General features: G+C 39.9%; 1 protein-coding gene across 8 annotated transcripts in view; it reads right to left on the bottom strand.

The window, feature by feature from the left end:
* Nucleotides 1-20972, bottom strand: part of USP40 (ubiquitin specific peptidase 40) — an 80966-nt gene that overhangs the window by 48670 nt on the left and 11324 nt on the right. For 6 of the 8 annotated variants that reach the window (XM_029933565.1, XM_029933568.1, XM_029933572.1 and 3 more), the window contains 4 exons: nucleotides 19427-19570; nucleotides 17052-17180; nucleotides 10412-10495; nucleotides 8901-9008 (listed from right to left, as the gene is read on the bottom strand). In XM_029933565.1, the coding sequence (XP_029789425.1) occupies nucleotides 8901-9008; nucleotides 10412-10495; nucleotides 17052-17180; nucleotides 19427-19570 (465 nt within the window). The remainder of the gene's footprint in view (nucleotides 1-8900; nucleotides 9009-10411; nucleotides 10496-17051; nucleotides 17181-19426; nucleotides 19571-20972) is intronic. The other 2 variants (XM_029933567.1, XM_029933569.1) reach the window with 2 other exon arrangements.

The raw sequence follows: 20972 nt of genomic DNA, 5'->3' as shown, positions 1-20972 counted from the left end.
ACATGCAAACAGGCCAGTGTTTTTCATAATCAAGAGTATTGATACAGTCAATTCACAAAAGAAAAAAAAGTTAATAGAAATAGACCTAGAAATGACCCAGCTCTTATGAAACTGAGCAGTTATAAAAAATAATTTATATGGCTTAATAAAGCCAATTAGACCTTCAAAAAGTATATTTAATTTATAAGAAAGGATGAACAGAGTGGGTCCAGATAGGGAGTTTCAGCAGAGATATGGACATACTCCATTAGAGCTAAGTGGAAATTCTAAAGCTGAAAAATACAGTATCTAAACAAAAAGTTCACGAGCTGGACTTAACAGAAGACTAGATATAGCAGAAGAACCAACGACCTTGAAGGTGGAGAAATGTAAAGTATCCAACTTGAAGGAGAGGTAAAAATGTTTAGAAAAAGAGACCCCCCCCACTTATGTAACACCTGTGAGGAAATCTAGAATGTTCTAACGTATATGTAACCATAGTCTTAGAAAGAGGAGAGATAATGGCGCAGACAATAAACTAAAAATACAGTGACCACACCTAAAAAAAGACTTTGAGTTACAGATACAAAAACTTCGGAAATACAAAGCATTTGCTAAGAAATGAACCATACTGAGACACATTATTATTAAACTGCTAAAACTATGGGGCACCTGGATGGCTCAGCCAGTAAGCGTCCAACTCCTGGGTTCAGCTTAGGTCACGATCTCACAGTTTCATAGCTTCAAGGCACGGAGCGCTGCATTGACAGTGCAGAGCCTGCTTGGGATTCTCTCTCTCCCTCCTCTCTCTCTCTCTCTCCCTCCCCAACTCACAGTGTCTTTGTTTCTCTCAAAATAAAATTTAAAAATAACAAGCCAAAAAACCTACCCAAAAGTTGCTAAAAAACAAAGAAAAACAAAAAATCTTAGTAGCAGGCAGAGAAAAGGACACATTATGTTCAAGTCACAGAGCCAAAATAATGGAAGCCCAAAACATAATGGAGTGTCATCGTTAAGGTACTGAACAGAAAAAAAACAACTACAACAACTATAAACCAGAATTCCATATCCAGCAAAAATATCCTTTAAAAAAACTGAAGGCAAAAAAAAATTTCAATGAAATCAGCTGAGAATATTTTCACCAAGACTCCAAGAGGGATGGTCTCAAAAGACTTGAAGTTCTATTACATTCCAGGTAAGTGATACCAGACACAAGGCTGAATGTGTAAGAACCAATGAACACCAGAATGGATAAGCAATACGACACCATTTCTTCACTTATTTTTTAAAAAGTTGCCTGGGGAGCCTGGGTGGCTCAGTCAGTTAGGCCTCTGACTTCAGCTCTGGTCACCATCTCACAGTCCGTGAGTTCAAGCCCCATATCGGGCTCTGTGCTGACAGCTTGGAGCCTGCAGCCTGCTTCAGATTCTGTGTCTCCCTCTCTTTCTGCCCCTCCCCCATTCGTGCTGTCTCTCAAAAAAAACAGACATTAAAAACATCAAAAAAAAGTTGCCTAAGTGTTTAAAGCAAAAATTAATAATAATAAAAATAAATAATGCAGAGTGGAGTTTACGTGTAACGGTAAATACAAGGCAACAGCAGAAATGCAATTGCACCACTGGGAGCATCTTACACTGCTCATGAAGTGGTGTACCATTAATCTGTAACTCGTAATATGAACTTACATATAATATAATCCCTAGAATAAAAAACTGCAGAAATACAGCTACTAGCCAACAGAGGAGATAAAGATGAAGCCCTAAAAATCACCTGATTAATCTAAAAGGCAAGAAAGAATGAAGGAGCAAGAAACAGGTGGCAAATAAAAACCAAACACCTAGATGGTAAATTCAAACTCAACCATATTAATTGCTGCATTAAGACCAAACGGACTAAACATTCTAGTTAAAAGAAACTATTAAACTATTATCTGATAGAAAACAGACAAACAGCAGAGAAGAATGAACACATACAAAGTTGCCTTTTTCTGAAAGAGTTTAACAGATGTGATGAACCCCTAGCAAGACTGATGAAAGTGAAAGCCAAAACAGCCCAATTATCAAGATCAGAAATGAAACAGGGAACATAATGCCTGATCCTATGGACAGAAAGAAGATAACATGGTAAGATTTCAATCAACTTTATGCTAACAAATTATGCTTTCAATAAAAGAACAGATCACTTAAAAATCACAATTTTCCCAAATAAAAGAGAACCAACTTCATATGGTTTGCAAGAGACACATTTGTACAAAAAAGCTTGCAAGGTTATGTCAATAATGACAAGGTAAATTTCAAGGCAAGGAATATTAGCGGAGGTAAAGGAAGGGCGCTGTATGTCAGGAGGCCACGAAAATCCAAAATGTGTATGCACCTAACGGCGTAACTTCAGGGTACGTGAAGTAAAGTTGTCCAAAGTAAAAGAGGAAAGGGACAAATCCACAATTGTAGCTGGAGACTTAAACCACTCTCTAGGAACTGACACAACCAAAAGACAGAAAAATTAGTAAGGGCAGAGCAGAAAATAGAACGTTCTTAACCAATATGACATAGTTGATTGATGATTACAAAACAATATACCTAACAACTGCAGAAAACGACTTTTCTGGTAAATTCTGAATATTCAGCAACATAGACCATATTCTGAAGTGTGAAACAAATCTCAATAAATTCAAAAGAATTAAAATCAGGATTTGAATGGAATGTACAACAGAATTAACCAGAAATCAATTTATGGCTATAACAAAAAGATAAAAAGAAATCCCCACATATTTGGAAATTAAGCAACACATTTCCAAAAAAAAAAAAAAAAAAGTCACAAGGGAAATTACAAAATAATTTGAACAGAATGCTAATGAAAACATGCCAGATTTGGATGCAGCTAAATTAGTGCCGAGAAGGAAATTTACAGCTTTCAAAGCATCTATTAAAAGGAAGGTTTAAGGGCATCTGGGTGGCTCAGCTGGTTGAGTGTCCAATTCTTGATTTCGGCTCAGGTCATAATCTCATGGGTTTGTGGGTTTGAGCCCCGAGTCGCCCTCTATGGTGGTAGTGCAGAGCCTGCTTGGGATTCTCTCTCCCTCTCTCTCTCTGCCCCTCTCCTGCTCATGTTCTGGCTCTCTCTCAAAATAAATAAATAATAATTTTTTAAAAAAACATTTAAAAAAAGGAAGGTTAAAAGCAACTGAGATACCAACCCAGAAAACTAGGAAAAAGTCAATCAAATTAAATCCAGAAAAAATGAAGAAAATAATTAAAAACAAGAGCAGAAATCAATGAGATAGAAAAGAGATGAGCAACAGAGAAAATCAAGAGGCAAAAGTTCTTGAAAAAGTTTAATAAACTTGATAAACCCCAAGCAAGGTGGATGGAAAGAAGTGAGAACATACAAATTACTAATATTAGGAATGAAAAAAAGGAAACAACTTCAGATTCTACAGACACTACAAAAAATACAAGCCATTGTGAATAATTTTATGCTAATAAATCTGACATCACAGATAAAAGAACAAATTCTTTTAAAGACCTAATTTTCCAAAATAATGCATAGCATTGCTCTCAGGAGCAGGACACATAAGCTTTCATAACATACAAAAGACAGAAACACACAAAATGACAAGATGGATGAATTCTCCCCAAAAGGAGAATCAAGAAGAAACCACAGCCAGGGATTTGCTCAAAAAAGATATAAGCAATATATCTGAACAAGAATGTATTTATTTTTCCCCACCCTGAACAAGAATTTAGAACAACAGTCATAAGAATACCAGCTGGGCTTGAAAAAAAGCATAGAAGACACCAGAGAAACCACTGCTGTAGAGATAAAAGACCTAAAAATTAGGCCAAAATAAAAATGCTAACTGAGATACAAAACTGACTAGATGTAATCACACTGAGGATAGAAGAAGCAGGGGAATGAGTAGGTGACATAGAAGAAAAAATTATGGAAATAATGAGGCTGAAAAGAAGTGGAAAATAAAACTACTAGATCACAAATATAAACTTACGGAATTCAGTGATCCATTAAGTGCAATAATATCCATAGCATAAAAGTTCCAGAAGAAGAGCAGGAAAAAGGGACAGAAGGTTTATTTGAACAAATTATTGCTGAGAACTTCCCTAATCTGGGGACGGAAAGAAGCATTCAAGTCCAAGAGACACAGAGAACTCCCACCAAAATCAGCAAAAACAGGTCAATGCCAAGACATAGCATGGTGAAACTTGCAAAACACAAAGATAAAGAGAGGTTCCGAAAGCAGTTAGGGACACAAAGTCCTTAACCTATAAGGGTAGACACATAAGGTTGGCAGACCTGTCCATAGAAATCTGACAGGCTGGAAGGGAGTGGCAGGAAATATTCAATGTGCTAAATGGGAAAAGTATGCAGTCAAGAATCCTTTATCCAGCAAAGTTGTCATTCAGAATAAGAGGAGAGAGAAAGAGCTTCCAAGATAAGCAAACACTAAAGGAGTTTGTGAACACTAACCCAGCTCTGCAAGAATTATTAAAGGGGATCCTCAGAATGGGAAAGAGACCAAAAGCAACAAAGACTAGAAGAGAACAGAAACAATCTATAGAATCAGAGACACTAAATTCATATCCATTAATAATTATTCTGAATGTAAATGGACTAAATGCTCCAATCAAAAGACACAGGGTATCATAATGGATACAAAAACAAGATCCATTGATATGCTGGTTATAAGAGACTCATTTTAGACCCACAGACACCTTCAGATGGAAAGTGAGAACCATTTATCATGCTAATGGACATCAAAAGGAAAAGCTAGAGTAGCCATACTTAGAGAAACTAGACTTTAAATCAAAGCCTGTAGGGGCGCCTGGGTGGCTCAGTCGGTTGAGCGGCCGGCTTCAGCTCAGGTCAGATCTCACGTTTGTGGGTTCGAGCCCCGTGTCAGGCTCTGTGCAGACAGCAAGCTCAGAGCCTGGAGCATGCTTCAGATTCTGTGTCTCCCTCTCTCTGCCCCTCCCCCTCTCATGCTCTATCTCTCTCTGTACCCCAAATAAATAAAACATTAAAAAAAGAAATTAAAAAAAAAAAGCCTGTAGGGAGAGATGAAGAAGGGCACTAGATTATAATAAAAGAGTCTATCCAACAAGAAGATCTAACAATTGTAAATATTTATGCCCCTATCTTGTAAGCAGCCAAATGTATAAATCAATCAATAACAAACTTAAAAAAGCTCATTGATAATAACACAATAAAGTAGGAGATTTTAACGCCCCATTACAGTAATGGACAGATCATCTACGCAGAAGATCAACAGGGAAACAGTGGCTTTGAATGACACGCTGGACCAGATGGACTTAACAGATATAATCAGGGCATTTTATCCTAAAGCAGCAGAATACACATTCTTGTTGAGTGCACCTGGAACATTCCCCAGAATAGTTCACATACTGGGTCACAAATCATCCCTGGACCAGCACAGAAAGACTGAGATCATTACCCATGCATATTTTGAGACCACAACACTATGAAACTTGAGGTCAACCATAAGAAAAAATTTGGGAAGACCATGAATACATGGAACATCCTACTAAAGAATGAATGGGTTAACCAGGAAATTAAGAAATTAAAAAATAAATGGAAGCAAATGGAAATGAAAACACAACAGTCCAAAAGCTTTGGGATGCAGCAACGGTGGTCAGAAGAGGGCATATATATTGTAATACAGGCCTTCCTCAAGAAGCAAAAGTCTCCAGTACACTACCTCACCTTACACCTGAAAAAGCTGGGAAAAGAACAGCAAAATAAAGATGAGAGCAGAGATATAAATGATACAGAAACCAAAAAACCAGCAGAACAGTTGTTCAATGAAACTAGGGGCTGGTTCTTTGAAAGAATTAACAAAATTGATAACCCCCCTAGCCAGATTTATCAAAAATAAAAGAGGACCCAAATTAATAAATCAAGAATGAAAGAGAACACAACCAACACCACAGAAACACAAACAATTATGAGAATATTATGAGCAATTATATGCCAACAAATTGGGCAACCTAGAAGAAATGGATACATTCCTAGAAACATATAAACTACCAAAACTGAAACAGGAAGAAACAGAAAATTTAAACAGACTCATAATTAGTAAAGAAATTGAATCAGAAATCAAAAATCTCCCAAAAAAACAAGAGTCCAGGGCCAGATGCCTTCTCAGGGAAATTCTACCAAACATTTAAAGAACTAATACCTATTACTATGAAACTGTTCCAAAAAACAGAAATGGAAGGAAAAACTTCCAAATTCATTCTGTAAGGCTAGCATGACCTTGACTCCAAAACCAGACAAACACCCCACCAAAAAGGGGAATTACAGACCCATGCCCTGATGAACATGGATGCAAAAATTCTCAAGATACTAACAAATTGAACAGTATATGAAAAGGATTATCCACCACTATCAAGTGAACCTATTCCTGGGCTGCAGGGGTGGTTCAGTATCTGCAAATCAATCAACATGATACACACATGAATAAAAGGATAAGGACCATATCACCCTCTCAATTATCACAGAAAAAGCATCTGACAAAATATAGTATCCATTCTTGATAAAAACCCTCAAGAAACTTGGGGTAGAGGGAACATACCTCAACATCATAAAAACCAGATACAACAGACCCATAGCTAGCGTCATCCTCAATAGGGAAAAACGGAGAGCTTTTTCCCTAAGTACAAGAACACAGCACGCTGTCCACTCTCACCACTGTTGCTCAGTATAGCACTGGAAGTCCTAGCCTCAGCAATCAGACAACAAAAAGAAATAAAAGGTACCCAAATTGTCAAGGGAGAAGTCAAACTTTCACTCTTTGCAGATGACATGATACTATATGTGGAAAACCCCAAGGACTTCACCAAAACATTGCTAGAACTGACATATTAATTCAGCAAGGTTGCAGGATATAAAATCAATGGATAAAATTTGTTACATTTCTATACACCAATAATGAAGTGGCAGAAGGAGGATCAAGGAATCGATCCCATTTGCAACTGCACCATAAACTCTAAGATACCTAGGAATAAACCTAACCAAAGAGGTAAAAGATAGGTACTCTTGAAAACTTTACGACACAGGTGAAAGAAACCGAGGACACAAAGAAATGTAAAAACATTCCATGCTCAGACTGGAAGAACAAATATTGTTGAAATGTTGCTACTACCCAAAGCAATCTACACAGTCAGCGCAGTCCCCGTCAAAACAGCGCCAGCGTTCTTCTCAGAGCTAGAACAAACAATCCTAACGTTTGGATGGAACCACAAAAGATCCTGAATAACCAAAGTAATGTTGAAAAAGAAAACCGAAGCTGGAGGCATCACAATTCTGGACTTCAAACTGTATTACAAAGATGTAATCATCAAGACAGAATGGCACGGGCACAAAAACAGACACACAGATCAATGGAAGAGAAAAGAGAACCCAGAAATGGACCCACAACTGTGCTGTCAGCTAATCTTTGACAAGGTGGGAAAGAATAGCTAATGGAAAAAAGTCTCTTCAACAAATACTGTCAGGAAAACTGGACAGCGACATGGAGAAAAATGAAGAAACTGGACCACCTTCTTACACAATACACAAAAATAAACTCAAAATGGATGAAAGACCTAAATGTGAGACAGGAAACCATCAAACTCCTAGAGGAGAACACAGGCAGCAACCTCTTTGACCTCGGCTGTGGCAACTTCTAACTAGTCACATCTCCAGAGGCAAGGGAAAGAAAAGCAAAAATGAGCTATCGTGACTTCATCAAGATAAAAAGCACTGTGAAGGAAATGACCAGCAAAACTAAAAGGCAATCTACAAAATGGGAGAAGATATTTGCAAATGACATATCTGATAAAGGGTTAATATCCAAAATCTACAAAGAGTTTACCAAACTCAACACATAATAATTCAGTTAACGGGCAGAAGACATGAATAGACATTTCTCCAAAGACGTAAATGGCTAACAGACACATGAAAAATGCTCAACATCATTTATCATCAGGGAAACACAAATCAAAACCACAATGAGACACCACCTCACACCTGTCAGAACAGCTAACATTAACAACTCAGGAAATGACAGATACTGGCGAGGATGTGGAGAAGGGGGACCCCTCTTACACTGCTGGTGGGAATGCAAACTGGTGCAGCCGCTCTGGAAAACAATACAGAGGTTCCTCAAAAAGTTAAAAATAGAGCTACCCTATGATCCAGCAATTGCATTACTAGGTATTTATCCAAAGGATAAAAAAAAAAAACCCACTGATTCAAAGGGGCACGTGGACCCCAGTGTTTATAGCAGTACTATCAACAAAAGCCAAACTACAGAGAGAGCCCAAAAATCCATTGACTGATGAATGGATAAGAAAGATGTGGTATATACACACATACACACATGCACACACACAATGGAGTATTACTGAGCCATCAAAAAGAATGAAGTCTTGTCATTTGCAACAACGTGGATGGAACTAGAGTATTATGCTAAGTGAAATCAGTCAGAGAAAGACAAATACGATATTTCACTCATCTGTGGAATTTAAGAAAACAAAACAGATGAACATAGGGAAAAGGAAGGAAAAATAAAATTAGATAAAACAGAGGAGGCAAACCATGGGAATCTTACCTACAGAGAAGAAACTGAGGGTTGCTGGAGGGGTGTTGGGTGGGCGATGGGCTAAATGGGTGACGGGCATTAAGGAGGGCACTGATGCTGCTGCCCTATTAAAAGCTCTTCTTTTGCTGCTTACTTCTTGATTCTGTGATAAGTAATAACTTATACTTAATAAATAACTGAATTTTAACCATTAAATAAAAAAGCTGATTTCATTTTCACCTAATTTAAATTTCCTTTGCAAAGGGGGCATAATAAATTTCCAGGGATAGGACCGCCTGCCTGTACGGATGTCATGTATTACCTTTCGCAGTGGTCCATACCGTTTCCTGTACTTCTTGTTCCAAGATATTCCTCTCTTTTTCAAGAGTTTCTGGCCCAGCTGATCAACAGGAATTAGATTATTCTCCTCCTTGTGAAAGAAACACAAAATCATTTAAGAAAATTTGATGAGATGTAATTGTAACATTTATGAGTTCAAAGGGGCCAACAGGATTATATCTAATTAAATGTGCCTATGACAGCTGAACATGGAAGTGGATTAACCATAATTGCTTCAAAATTAAAAAAATTTTAAGCCTCAGTTTAGAAAACTTGAATTGTGCTTTCCTGTGCCAAAGTTTAAATGCTTAAAGAGCCAACATCCAAAGAATATTCTTGGGTTTGATAAATTTCTGATATTTTGGGATTTTTTTATAAGAAATATTTAAGTGCAAAAAAGGATTATTAATACCTTTTCTGGATGTTTCCAAATATAAACCAGATCTAAAAGGGAATAAGAAGTGACTGTTTGGGGCTGAAATGTACCCTCCTACCCTGCATTCACACGTTGACTGCTGAACCCTCAAGATTTCAAATTGGACAGGACCTTTAAAGAAGCGATTAAGTTAAAATGAGGTCATTAGGGCGCGTCCTAGTCCAGTCTGACTGGTGTCCTTATAAGAGGAAGAAATATGGACACACAGAGGCACCGGGGATGCACATCCACAGAGGAAAGGCCATGTGAAGACCCAGCAAGAAGGCAGCCACCTGCAAGCGCAGGAGAGAGGCCGCAGGAGAAAACAAACCTGCCGGCACCTTGATCTTGGACGTCCAGCCTCCAGATCTGTGAGGGAATAAACGTCTGTTGTTGAAGCCCCTGTCTGGGACACTCTGTTATGGCGGCCCTAGCAGACTAATGCGGTGGCCACAGACCAATGTTAAAGCACTCAGGCTAGGTCCGTAGTCAAGAATTCAGAAAAACTGTTGACAGGAATGAATAAATACGTAAAAGGAGACCTACCACCTTCATGACACAGCACTAGCCAAATGTTAAAAGTCATATACTTGAGGTATTAGCAGTATGTCAATATTAGGAATGAAAAAGGAGACATCACTTCAGGTATTACAGTCGTGAGAAAGGATAATGTGGAAAAATAGCAAATTCCAAAGCAATATGTAAAGTAAATCCCAACTCCATTTAAAAGGACAGTAATACCAAAAAAAAATAGCCCATAACCCTATCCCAGTATATAAACACAGAGAAAAACCAGAATGCAAAAAATACATATCAAAGTACTAACAATGACTGGGTATTTGATTTATACTTTTTATTATCTTCATATAGTTCCTAGTTTTTTTTCTCTCAAATTTTCTACCACAAATATGATTTTTTTTTTTAAACCAGAAAGTCTCCAATAAAAAAACCTGTAAAAACAGACCCAGAGACTGTCCCGAAGGAAGATGATCAACAGTACAAGTTCTGTCAGTGAGATCTCATGCATTCACGTGCATGTCTGTAATACACACAAAAACATAAACTCTCTCTCTCTCTACCTGGAGTAAGATTGCTTTTAGAACTATCAATGGATCATCGTCAATCTCTTCTTCGTTCTGGACATCTGGTTTACTTTTTTCCTCCTAGAAAGGAAAACAATAAAAAGGTTTCTATCATTAGTCCCTTAAAAGGTATTAATAAAAAAGAAATGTTTGTGTCGTGTGAGTTTCAAGATGGGGAAGTGATGGGAACATCTTAATAATTTATACACACTCTGGAATTCAGCAGACCTGGCTTTGAATTCCAGTTCTGGTTAAATAATCCTGGACAAGCTATTTAATCTGTTGAGCATTATCTGCAAATGGAATCATGAGACAAGGTGCCAGCACAACACATGGTAGGTTCTGACATTTTCCCCATAAGCTACCTCAGCTGCTCCCTACACATTTTGACAGGTTGTGAATCACTGGGAACCTCAGCTCAATGCTCCCCCCTATTTCCTGATCTCCAAGTTTTCACCTCATTCTGTGAAATTATTTGGGAACATATCAAAATAAGGTTTTTTATTAACTGATTTTTTTTTATACAGCCACCTTGCAAAAGTAGTTTGACTTAAAGCCCTAAATACAAACAGACCTAAACAATTAACAAAAGGACAAAATACAGAAACAGTAAAAATATGGCAGACTAAGTACAATCATCCTTACCAAACAAGTACTAAAAATAATGGATAAAGTAAACACAACACAACAAAACAAAGGTATCTTTTTAAAATACACCCTGAACTAGCAAGAGGGTATCAGGGAAACCCTCGGAGGACAAGTGAAATGGGAATCCAGGGAGGAAATCCAGAACTGAGGCCTCAGGCCGTCCAAGCTGGCGGACACAGCCTCCACTCCGATGCTCACACAGGACAGGGTTTGGGAGGCAAAGCCTAAGGGCCTCCCAAAGTATGGAGTCGAATGACTGTTGTCCAAACAACCAGTTTCCAGTTCTCTGACACCATCTGGCTGTCCTACAATTCAGTTCAGTGCTGATACTAACTTTACTCCTTCCCATAGGACTGTTCCCACTTCAGACGACAGCCACAAATGGGGTCCCAGGCCACCTATGCTTTTGCCTGGCCAATTAAAAATTCTAGGGTTCCTGCAACCCCCGCTTCAGGTTTGAGAATTTCCTGGGACAGCTCACAGCGCTGAGGAACCTATACACCACGTGTACGGCATGAGGTCAGGAAGGGTCCCGAGAAGAGCAGGAAGGAGGTCCTGTCCCCGCCGAGTTGGGGTGGCCACCCTCCCTGCACGTGGATGTGCTCACAGCCCACAAGCTCCCTTAGTCTCCTTGTTTCCGAGTTTTTATCAAAGTTTCAGTATGCAGGCACGACTGATGGACTGAACCCCATCACCAACCCTCCACCCTCCCCAGGTCAGGGCCGGGGCTAAAAACACCAACCCTCTAAGGATGTGGTTGGTCCTGGGGGTGACCAGCCCTCACTTTGGACGTATCTAGGTCCCACCAAGAGTCACCCCATTAGCATGAACTCGGGTACAGCTGAAAGCGGTTCATTATGAACAACAAAAGACAAGCCTGTCACTCAGGAAATGTCAAGCTCTATTCCAGGAACCTGGGACAAAGACTGAATATAAATATATATTTCTTAATTATACCACATAGACAGACTTCAGCAAAATGCTAGAAACTTGAAAAAAAATCACCCTCTCAGAATAAACATTGACCTAGAAAAATCCACCCCACAATAAAAGACAATGACGAACTTGCTTTCTTTGATCCTAGATGAAGGTAGAAAAACATCTCCTTTAAATTTATAATCACAAGTCCCCACTTGGGTTTGTGGCCCACATGGAATGGCTCTAAAACCACGAGGTCAAGTTAAGGGATGGAAGGGACCACAGGCATGTGGTAGAGACAAATACTTATCTTTCTCAGAAGAAGGTACTTTCAACCTAGCCCTTGAATTACTCCAATAAATCGGGTTCTTAAAAAAACCACCAACCAACCGAGGCTACAGTCTGAAATAACAAAATCCCAAGGAAGTAAAAACAGTAGATTCCAAGCTAACCTACAGTCTTCAGCTACTACAATCATCAGAATAATAAAATAATACGTTTAGAGACATGAGTAAGGAATGAGAGATTTAAAAATGGTAGAGGGGGAAAGGCAGGCCAGCACTGCTCACTGTGGGACTCGCTGGTGCAGGTAACCAGCAGCCTAGGCCCACTCCTCCTCCACTCTGCCAGTGTCCAACCTTGGCCTTGCCTGGGCAGTAGGAACTAGTCCTGGGCTGCCTATTGAGGGTTGTTGCAAAACCTTCCCTGACCCATTTCTTCAAATGTGCAAGATAATGTTCAAAGTGATGTCAATAACCGTCAATGAGGCAAAAGGTCTCTCAAGAAGCAAAAAGCAGGGGCACCTGGGTGGCTCAGTCAGTTAAGCATTCTACTCTTGATCTTGGCTCAGGTCATGATCTCATGGTTTGTGGGTTTGAGCCCTATGTTGGGCTCAGCACTGCCAGTATGGAGCCTGCTTTGGATTCTCTGTCTTTAACTTTCCCCTTCTCCGTCTCTCTCAAAATAAACAAACATTAAAAAAAAAAAAAGGAAGCAGAAAGCAAAGATCAGGCTCCTTTTTACAACCAGACTAGAGTCACATTTTGAACAGTTAATGGCCTCCATACTAGAAGAAAAGGGATCTTCTAGATACACTAAGGAGACTGAAATGTTGCCTTTATTACACTATATCACATAACATACAATAATATATGATTATTTTTTAAAGAAAGCTCTACTCCCAACGTGGGGCTCGAACTTACAACCCGGAGATCAAGAGTCACGTGCTCTACCGACAAAGCCAGCCAGGCGCCCCTGAAATGCTGCCTTTAAACTGGAGACAATTAGGTCCGACTGGTCATGGAAGTTATTCTTTTGCAGACAGTACCTACTAAGGAACTCTATGAATTCAGCGAACAGCTCCTTGAAGGGAAGAAGAAGTTACCAAACTATCAGCAGAAAGAACAATACCTGGCTATGATTAGAATGTCTGGAACCTACATCTCTAGGCCCAAGAAGTCTCTCAGCACAATGGCAATGAAAAGATAAGCAGTGTCCTGCAGGTATATGTATGGACGCTGAAATTCTTAAAGCATTAATCATTATTTGAACACCACAAAGCTCTGGATGACAAACTAGTGATTCTGAAAGAAGAAAGGAAAAAATTTAACAAATGGGATGCTTCACAGAAGGCCTGAATAAGAAAATATACTAAGCACAAACGGAAAGCATTCTGATTGTTCTTTAAGGCCCGAGAAAGACCGTGCTAATGTAACAAAGTGTCCAGAAGAGAGAGGCAGAGCAGAGAGTAAAGGAGATGACAGAATGCTGGTCTATCTTCTTGAGTCACATGACAGAACAAGGAGGAGAGCCCAATGATGCTAGAAAAGAGCAAGTTAACTCTGAGGAAATGGACACAAAAGCGCACAGATGTCCAAGGAAGCATAATCCAGAACGAAGACACGGGAGAGAGAAATCGCTGCTCACGCACGCCACCTCACCGCTGCAGGAGTCTCTGTGGGACCCCAACGACACACTTGACAATGAAATGGCAAGAAAATAAAGACTGACAATAAATCTCTGCCGTGGAAACTGACCAGTGCAGAGAGTGGGAGTGCGCTCTCCGACTGAAGAGACAAGGCGACACTAGAAAACAAGGTTACACAGATGAGGACAGAACTGGGAGAAAAGAAGCCAAGACTACAGTGGGCAAGGCAGAGAGAAAACAAATAAATGAACAACACGAAACATTGACTGATCTGTCCACAAGCTTATGTCAGAAACTAAGAAAAACCTTCAACATCACCTTTCAGAGAGAGGGAGATGGCACTAACGTAACTGTGTGAAAAGAGTGAGGGGGATGGCTGCTGGGGAGAACCAGAGGTCTCTGCCATGGGACGCGGGGCACTACAACAGCAGCGTGGAGAGAGGTGGCACGGGAGAGTCGGCGCAAACTCAGTGTGGAAATGCCGAGGGCTGAATTAGAGCAGATGCGGGCGCAGGAACTCCCTTCATCAGACTGGAAATGTGCCAACACCCGATGTCTTGGCAAACGAGGCACAAGCATTTGAGGGTGACGCTTCTACGGCGCTCTCAGCCCAGAATGAAACGGAAGGTAACGGACTGGGAAGGGGGACATGAGCCTCCAAAGAGGTCTGCAATGTAAGAGGGTTTAGCGAGATGGTTGGTTATAAAAATCAACAAACTAACGTAATTGCATTTCATACTGGCCGCAAATAGTCCAAAAAACACAACGTATGGCCACAGCCCTACAGAACATCTTCCTGGTAGAACAGTTTGACTTTTTAAATATCCAAATGCTTTCTAATATCCAAGTACAACTGACAGAGCATCAGAAATGCAGACAGGGGCTCTGAAAAGCAAACGCCAACAGGGAGAGCGTGCATCTAGAACACTGCTGGCACCAAGAGAAGCGACATTGCTGCACGCGGCACAGCTACTCGTGAACAAGCCCAACTCTGATCACCAGGAAGCCTCCTACCTCCTACCACGATGGCCTGTCACTCACACTGACATTTCACTGTTTTAGTTACACGTTAGAGAGCTGGCTGAGAGACTGTGGCTACTGTGTGGCACCTTAGGACTTTTCCCACGGCAGTTAATTGGAACTAAGACTTCCAGTTAGTGTCTTCCCTCAGACTGTCTTTTCTTAAGAAAATCACAAAACTGTGTTTTAAGAAGCTCTAAAACATGAAAAGATCTATCTGGTTCACATATCTAGATTCAAAACTCTACTGCTTCTGAGAAGGTGTGTACGCGTGCAAGAATACGGACAAGCTGATTCCAGGAATGTTCACAGCAGAGTAAAACAGTAAGAACACTCCTGAAGAACAGGAAGGAACACAGGGATCCTGCCTGTATCTCAACCTCTGATAACACTGCAAAAATTAACAATGTGGCATTTGCCTCGGAATAGAAAAATGAACAATGAACAGAACAGATGCTCAAATGGACTCCTACATAAGCAACTGACAGAACCAACCTGGCTCTGCGGATTGGTGGGGAGAGAACGGATTATTCAATAAATGGCAATGGGCAACCGGGTACCCAAATGGGGAGAAAAAAATCACACACCATTCACAGAAAACCATTCCAGAAATACTAAGAAGTTTTATTTATTTAAAAAAATTATTTTAATGTTTATTTTTGAGAGAGCATGAGTGGGGGAGGGACAGAGAGAGAGAGAGGGAGGGAGGGAAACACAGAATCTGAAGCAGGTTCCAGCTCTGAGCTGTCAGCACAGAGCCCAATGCGGGGGTTTGAACTCATGAACTGTGAGATCATGACCTGGAGCCACAGTCGGATGGTTAACTGACTGAGCCAGCCAGGTGCCCCAAGACTGAGGAGTTTTAAATGTATAAGGCAAAACTATTAAGACTTTTGGAAGACAACGTAGGAGGAAAAGCTTTCTCATCTTTGGTTGGTGCCAGGAGAGACACAGAAAAGCCGAGGAACAGTTATTGGTTCAAGGAGACTTAAGAGATCCACTAACTAAATATAATGCGGGCCCCTGCACTTGAACTAGGGTGGGGAAGAGGTGCTGTAAAGCATCTGGAAGAGACAACTGGTAGAACCTGAATATAAACTCTTTATTAGAGAGTAGTGTCATTCCAATGTTACAGTTTCTGATTTTGATCGACGCTTATGTAAGGAAACACCCTTGTTCTCAGGGGATAAACACTCAAGTATTTAGGGGTAAGGGGCCTGATGTCTTCAGCTTACTTTCAGATGGTTCTGCACTCATAAGATACTGTTAGCTGGGTGTATTTGCACAAATTTGGCAAATTGTGTGGGTTTTTTAAATGCTTTATTTATTTTTGAAAGAAAGAGGGAGAGAGAAAATGCCAGCTGGGGTGGTGGGGGGTGGAGGAAGGGCAGAGAGAGGGAGAGAGAATTCTAAGCAGGTTCCACACTGTCAGTGCAGAGCCCGACGCACGGCTCGATCTCACGACCGTGAGATCATGACCTGAGCTGAAACCAGGAGTCAGAAGTTAAACTGACTACGCCAACCAGGCGCTCCATTGTTGTTGTTTTTTAAAGTTTATTTACGTAATTTCTACCCCCAATGTGGGGATCTTAAGATCAACAGTCCCATGCTCTTCTGGCTGAACCAGCTGGGCGCCTCAAATTTGGTGACTTGTTAACAACTAAAGAATCCAGGGGCACCTGGGTGGCTCACTTGGGTAGGGGTCCGACTTCGGCTCAGGTCATGATCTCACGGTTCAAGGGTTTGAGACACGCGTCAGGCTCTGTGCTGACAGCTCAGAGCCTGGAGCCTGCTTCAGATTCTGTCTCCCTCTCTCTCTGATTATCCCCCATTCATGTTCTGTTTCTGTCTCAATAATGAATGAACTTTAAAAAATAAAAATAAACAACTAAAGAATCCAAGTGAAGAGTATATAGAAAGTGTCTGTACTATGCTGGTTATTTTTCTGTCTGAAATGATTTAGAAACAAAAATTTTAAACTTCCAACTGTATTACCTTTGCTTGTTTCTAAAAATTTTCTAGGATAAATATATATAATAAATGGCAAAAGATGATCTTCCAAAACAATAAGACTAGGAAAGGGAAAAAGTGCAACGACACTGCTAAACTAATTTCTATGCTTACCTGAGAGTGCCAGTTTCCCAGATGATCGACGTCTTTAATATACACGTGGTAGTGGCCTCCATAGCAGCCACCTTGGTGGATAATAACCGAGAAGAGGTCATAAACATACTCCACGTCATCCAATTCACTCTGTAAGAGAAAAGAGCACAAATGTTGATAGTTTACGTATAATGGGAAGATACATTACCAAAGAGACAAAAGAATTTCAAGTATTAAAATAAAAAAAACTGTTATTGTTATTTAAGGGTAAATTAAGATAAATTTGAATTGCCTTTATTTATTTTTTATTTATTCATCTATTTTTTGAGAGACAGAGAGAGAGAACACGAGCAGGGGACAGTCAGAGAGAGAGAGATACAGAATCGGAAGCAGGCTCCAGGCTCTGAGCTAGCTGTCAGCACAGAGCCCGACGCGGGGCTCGAACCCACAAACTGAGATCATGACCTGAGCTGAAGCCGGACGCTTAACCAACTGAGTGACCCAGGTGACTCGAATAATTGCCTTTAAATTAAAATTTTTTTCCTTCTTAGAGTGAAAACTATCTGTCATTGATGTAATGCCAATCACACGATGACCAACCAAATTCTGCTTCTTAAACATGAAAACAAACAAAATGTATTTTCATGTACTTTGGTTAAGATCAGGTAGGTCAATGTGCTAATGAAACACACTCTGCTATGAGACTGCGATACCTTTAGCAGGAAAAAACCATCCGTGTATTATTTACACCTACTAGATGCCGCGTTAGAGCATGCTCTTTAGCTGCTGAATTTGTCCTATATTCCAACTAGCCAGTCATGGGCCTCGGGGTCAGAGCCACATCTACCGTCACTCCTGACACTTCAGTTCTTTGTGTCACAGGAATTTAGCGTCATGAAGACTAGCTGGTTTTGTCCGGAGGCAGTTTAGTGGGGATGAAAAGGATTCTTTCTTCTATGATCAATCTTTTCTATGATTAATGTGCTCGATAATTAGGAGTGACCCAACTGAAGAACACTTACCCTGATATGAAAAAAAATTTTTGCTTTGATACTTTGCATGTGAATGCTACTTGCAGGGTACCAGTTATCTGAGAAACTTATTTGCTTGAAAAGTAAGTAGAATTTCTGGTTCAGGCAAAAGATGAGAGACACAAACAAAGCTGCAGAATGATCATCTTTTTCATTAATACAGAAATTGAAAAGTAAAATTATGGTCAATTTCCTAGCTAACTGCTCAATGTTTTACCTATTTCACTTCTGTTATTTCAAAGTAGGTTAAAATAACATGACAAACTAATTTTTTTAAAGGACCTAAAGTTTTTCTATCAGAGGTGATGGCTGTTACCTAAACCTGCGGGGGCCAACATTTTGCAACACACTAAGTCAAAACTTGCCATGCTGCACACCTTCAACTTACACGGTGATGTCTGTCAAGTATTGCTCAATAAAACTGGGAAAATTTTAAAAATTAACTCAATTATCCTGTTTTATTCAGGCCGTAAATGGGGGGGCAAGTATATTAATGTATTCTGGAAAAACCATTCATTCCAAATGTGCCAATTAAAACAAAACCCAAAAAGCTCAGAAATTAGGCTTGAAGTAGAGGAAGGCCCATTCAAATTTAAGAATAAATGAAGTATTACTTCTATACATAGAAATTCAGTAGCTAATTAATAAATGTTCTGGTCTTAATGAACATGTACATGATGATTTGTAAATAATACTGCAGTCTCAGGCTCTGATCTTGGCATATACAGTGATTACATAGAAAATGGCTTATGAAGTTGGTTGCTTTAATAATTTGTTTTCAAAGCTTTCTTTCCTATGCCTCAAGGATTATGAATTCTAGAAAAGTTCACTTTCTACATGTGTAATTCATTATTGCATCTCATGTCAACTAAATCCAAATAGCAAAGTACTAATTAATGGTAATTTCTCCTAACATAGGGTCATTTCTAATTTTGTTCTTAAGTTTTCCTTTTAAAGATCTTCCAAAGAGAGTTTAATAAAAAGAACTGAGAACAAATCCGTACTTCGGAAATTCAAAAGGACTGTAATAATCCAGTGGTTCTCAGGTGGGACTGATCTTACACCCCGCCATCCCTACCCCAGGAGACCTGGACATCTGGCAAGGTCTGGAGACATCTCTGTCACTACGAGGAGTAGGATGGAAGGGCAGAATGCTAGGGTCATCTAGTGGGTAGAGGCCAGAGAGGCGGCTTAAAATCCTACAATGCATGGGACACAGCCCTCACGACAAAGAATGACCCAAACTCAAAACGTTAACAAAGCCAAGTTGAAACATTCTGCAGCGTGTCAACTGAAAACCAGGCCGATAAAAGACTCAATCCTGAGAGGGTAAAAGAAAAAAATTCAAAATAGAAGAGTTCAAACCTGTTCACAAAAAGGCTTGAGATTGATCCGGAGAGGGAACGTGTAACGGCTAGTCTCCTTGTATCGCTCATGCTTCACAAAATCAAAATTAAATCTTAACAACGAAACAGTAAGAAAGGGAGGCAGCTTACGTAATTTGGCCGACTGTTAAAAGAAAAATTTTTAGTTTTTTAAAAAGCAGAGTTATAGAAAGAACACGTAAGATTTCTTACGCTATGCAAAAGCAACCCATGACGCAGTTTTAAGAGAAATAATGTCCTTAAATCCCATAAATGCATCACCTTGGATTCACTTAAGCTGACATGAACCATCTATTTCATGGGACCAAAGGTGATTTATGACTTATTTATGTTTACAATTAAAAAGTTAACAACCCAAGTTCACGTTTTTAGCGTGGGTATCCCAAAATCAAAGCTGTCCAACATGCTTGTTATAAGCAGTGCTCCCCACTCTACCAATGCTCCTCCCCTGCACGAATCCTGGCCTTTCACCTTCCTCCTTTGTCCAGGACAAAGGACCCAATGATCGGGGTTTTATGATGACTGTCCTTTAAAGCAGATAACAAGATATTTTTATTTCCCTGAATTAAGATGAAGCACTAACTGAAGCTGCTTTTGATTTAAAAGTCATCAGCTTTCCACCAGTGTCTTAGCACTAATGGTATGCTGGGTAGGGCGTGCCCAAAACAATCCTCGTCTGTTAAGTCATCGTTAATGGTATTATCATCCTTACATACAAATATCTAACGTTCCTAAAAACATATTTAAAACAATTCCACAAAGTGGGGGTTAAAAAAAAAGTTAAGTGAGAAAATGGCAACGTGACATGGTAGATTTTCCAACAAGTTAACAAAAAATACACCTAAAAAAACCCGGGTATCTCATCTACAAGGCTGAGAAGAGAGATGGCTCAGAATAAGGAAATCCACAATAATTTAGGTAGCATGACCAAACTGAAATTTAGGATGCAATTTTAAAAATACTGAGATCAAAAAACGTCCACTGAAAAAGAATTAAACCAACGACGTGCCACGGACATACAAGAACTGCTCTCACTGAGCTCAGGGTTCTTGTTTTACTAACGCAGAAGTTAAGTTCAACCAAAACGAAGAATGTGTTTACGTATCGCTCCGAGACTTTCCATCCTCTGAATTTTATGTTTACTTTACTAGACTGCAGTTGTGGTACCAAAGGTGAAATACCAAATAAATAAGCAAAAAAACGAACCTCTCTATGTCACAAAAAAGGGCAAAGGCTGGATGGAAATGCATATCAAAGAACATAAAAATCGTGCTGCTTCCAAATCTTACTGTGAAAAGCTACAGGTATGGGGTTTATTGGGTTTTTTGTTTTGTTTTTTACGTTCTCACCTACAACCTCCAGGATCTAAATCACATTACGTGTTACTGAAATCAGTCCGCATTTTGTTGGAAAGTTCAGTAACTGTCAGCTCTAGGGACAGCGCTCTCTGTCCCACAGAACACCTGCAAAGACCCCTCTTCGGTGGTGGCTCCTGAGGCCAGTGCTCAGTAACCAGTGACCTGAGG

This window comes from Suricata suricatta, chromosome 3, assembly GCF_006229205.1.
Source record: "Suricata suricatta isolate VVHF042 chromosome 3, meerkat_22Aug2017_6uvM2_HiC, whole genome shotgun sequence".
Lineage (NCBI taxonomy): Eukaryota > Metazoa > Chordata > Mammalia > Carnivora > Herpestidae > Suricata > Suricata suricatta.
The sequence above is the reverse complement of the archived record's forward strand: the minus strand, read 5'-3'. Positions and strand labels throughout refer to the sequence as shown.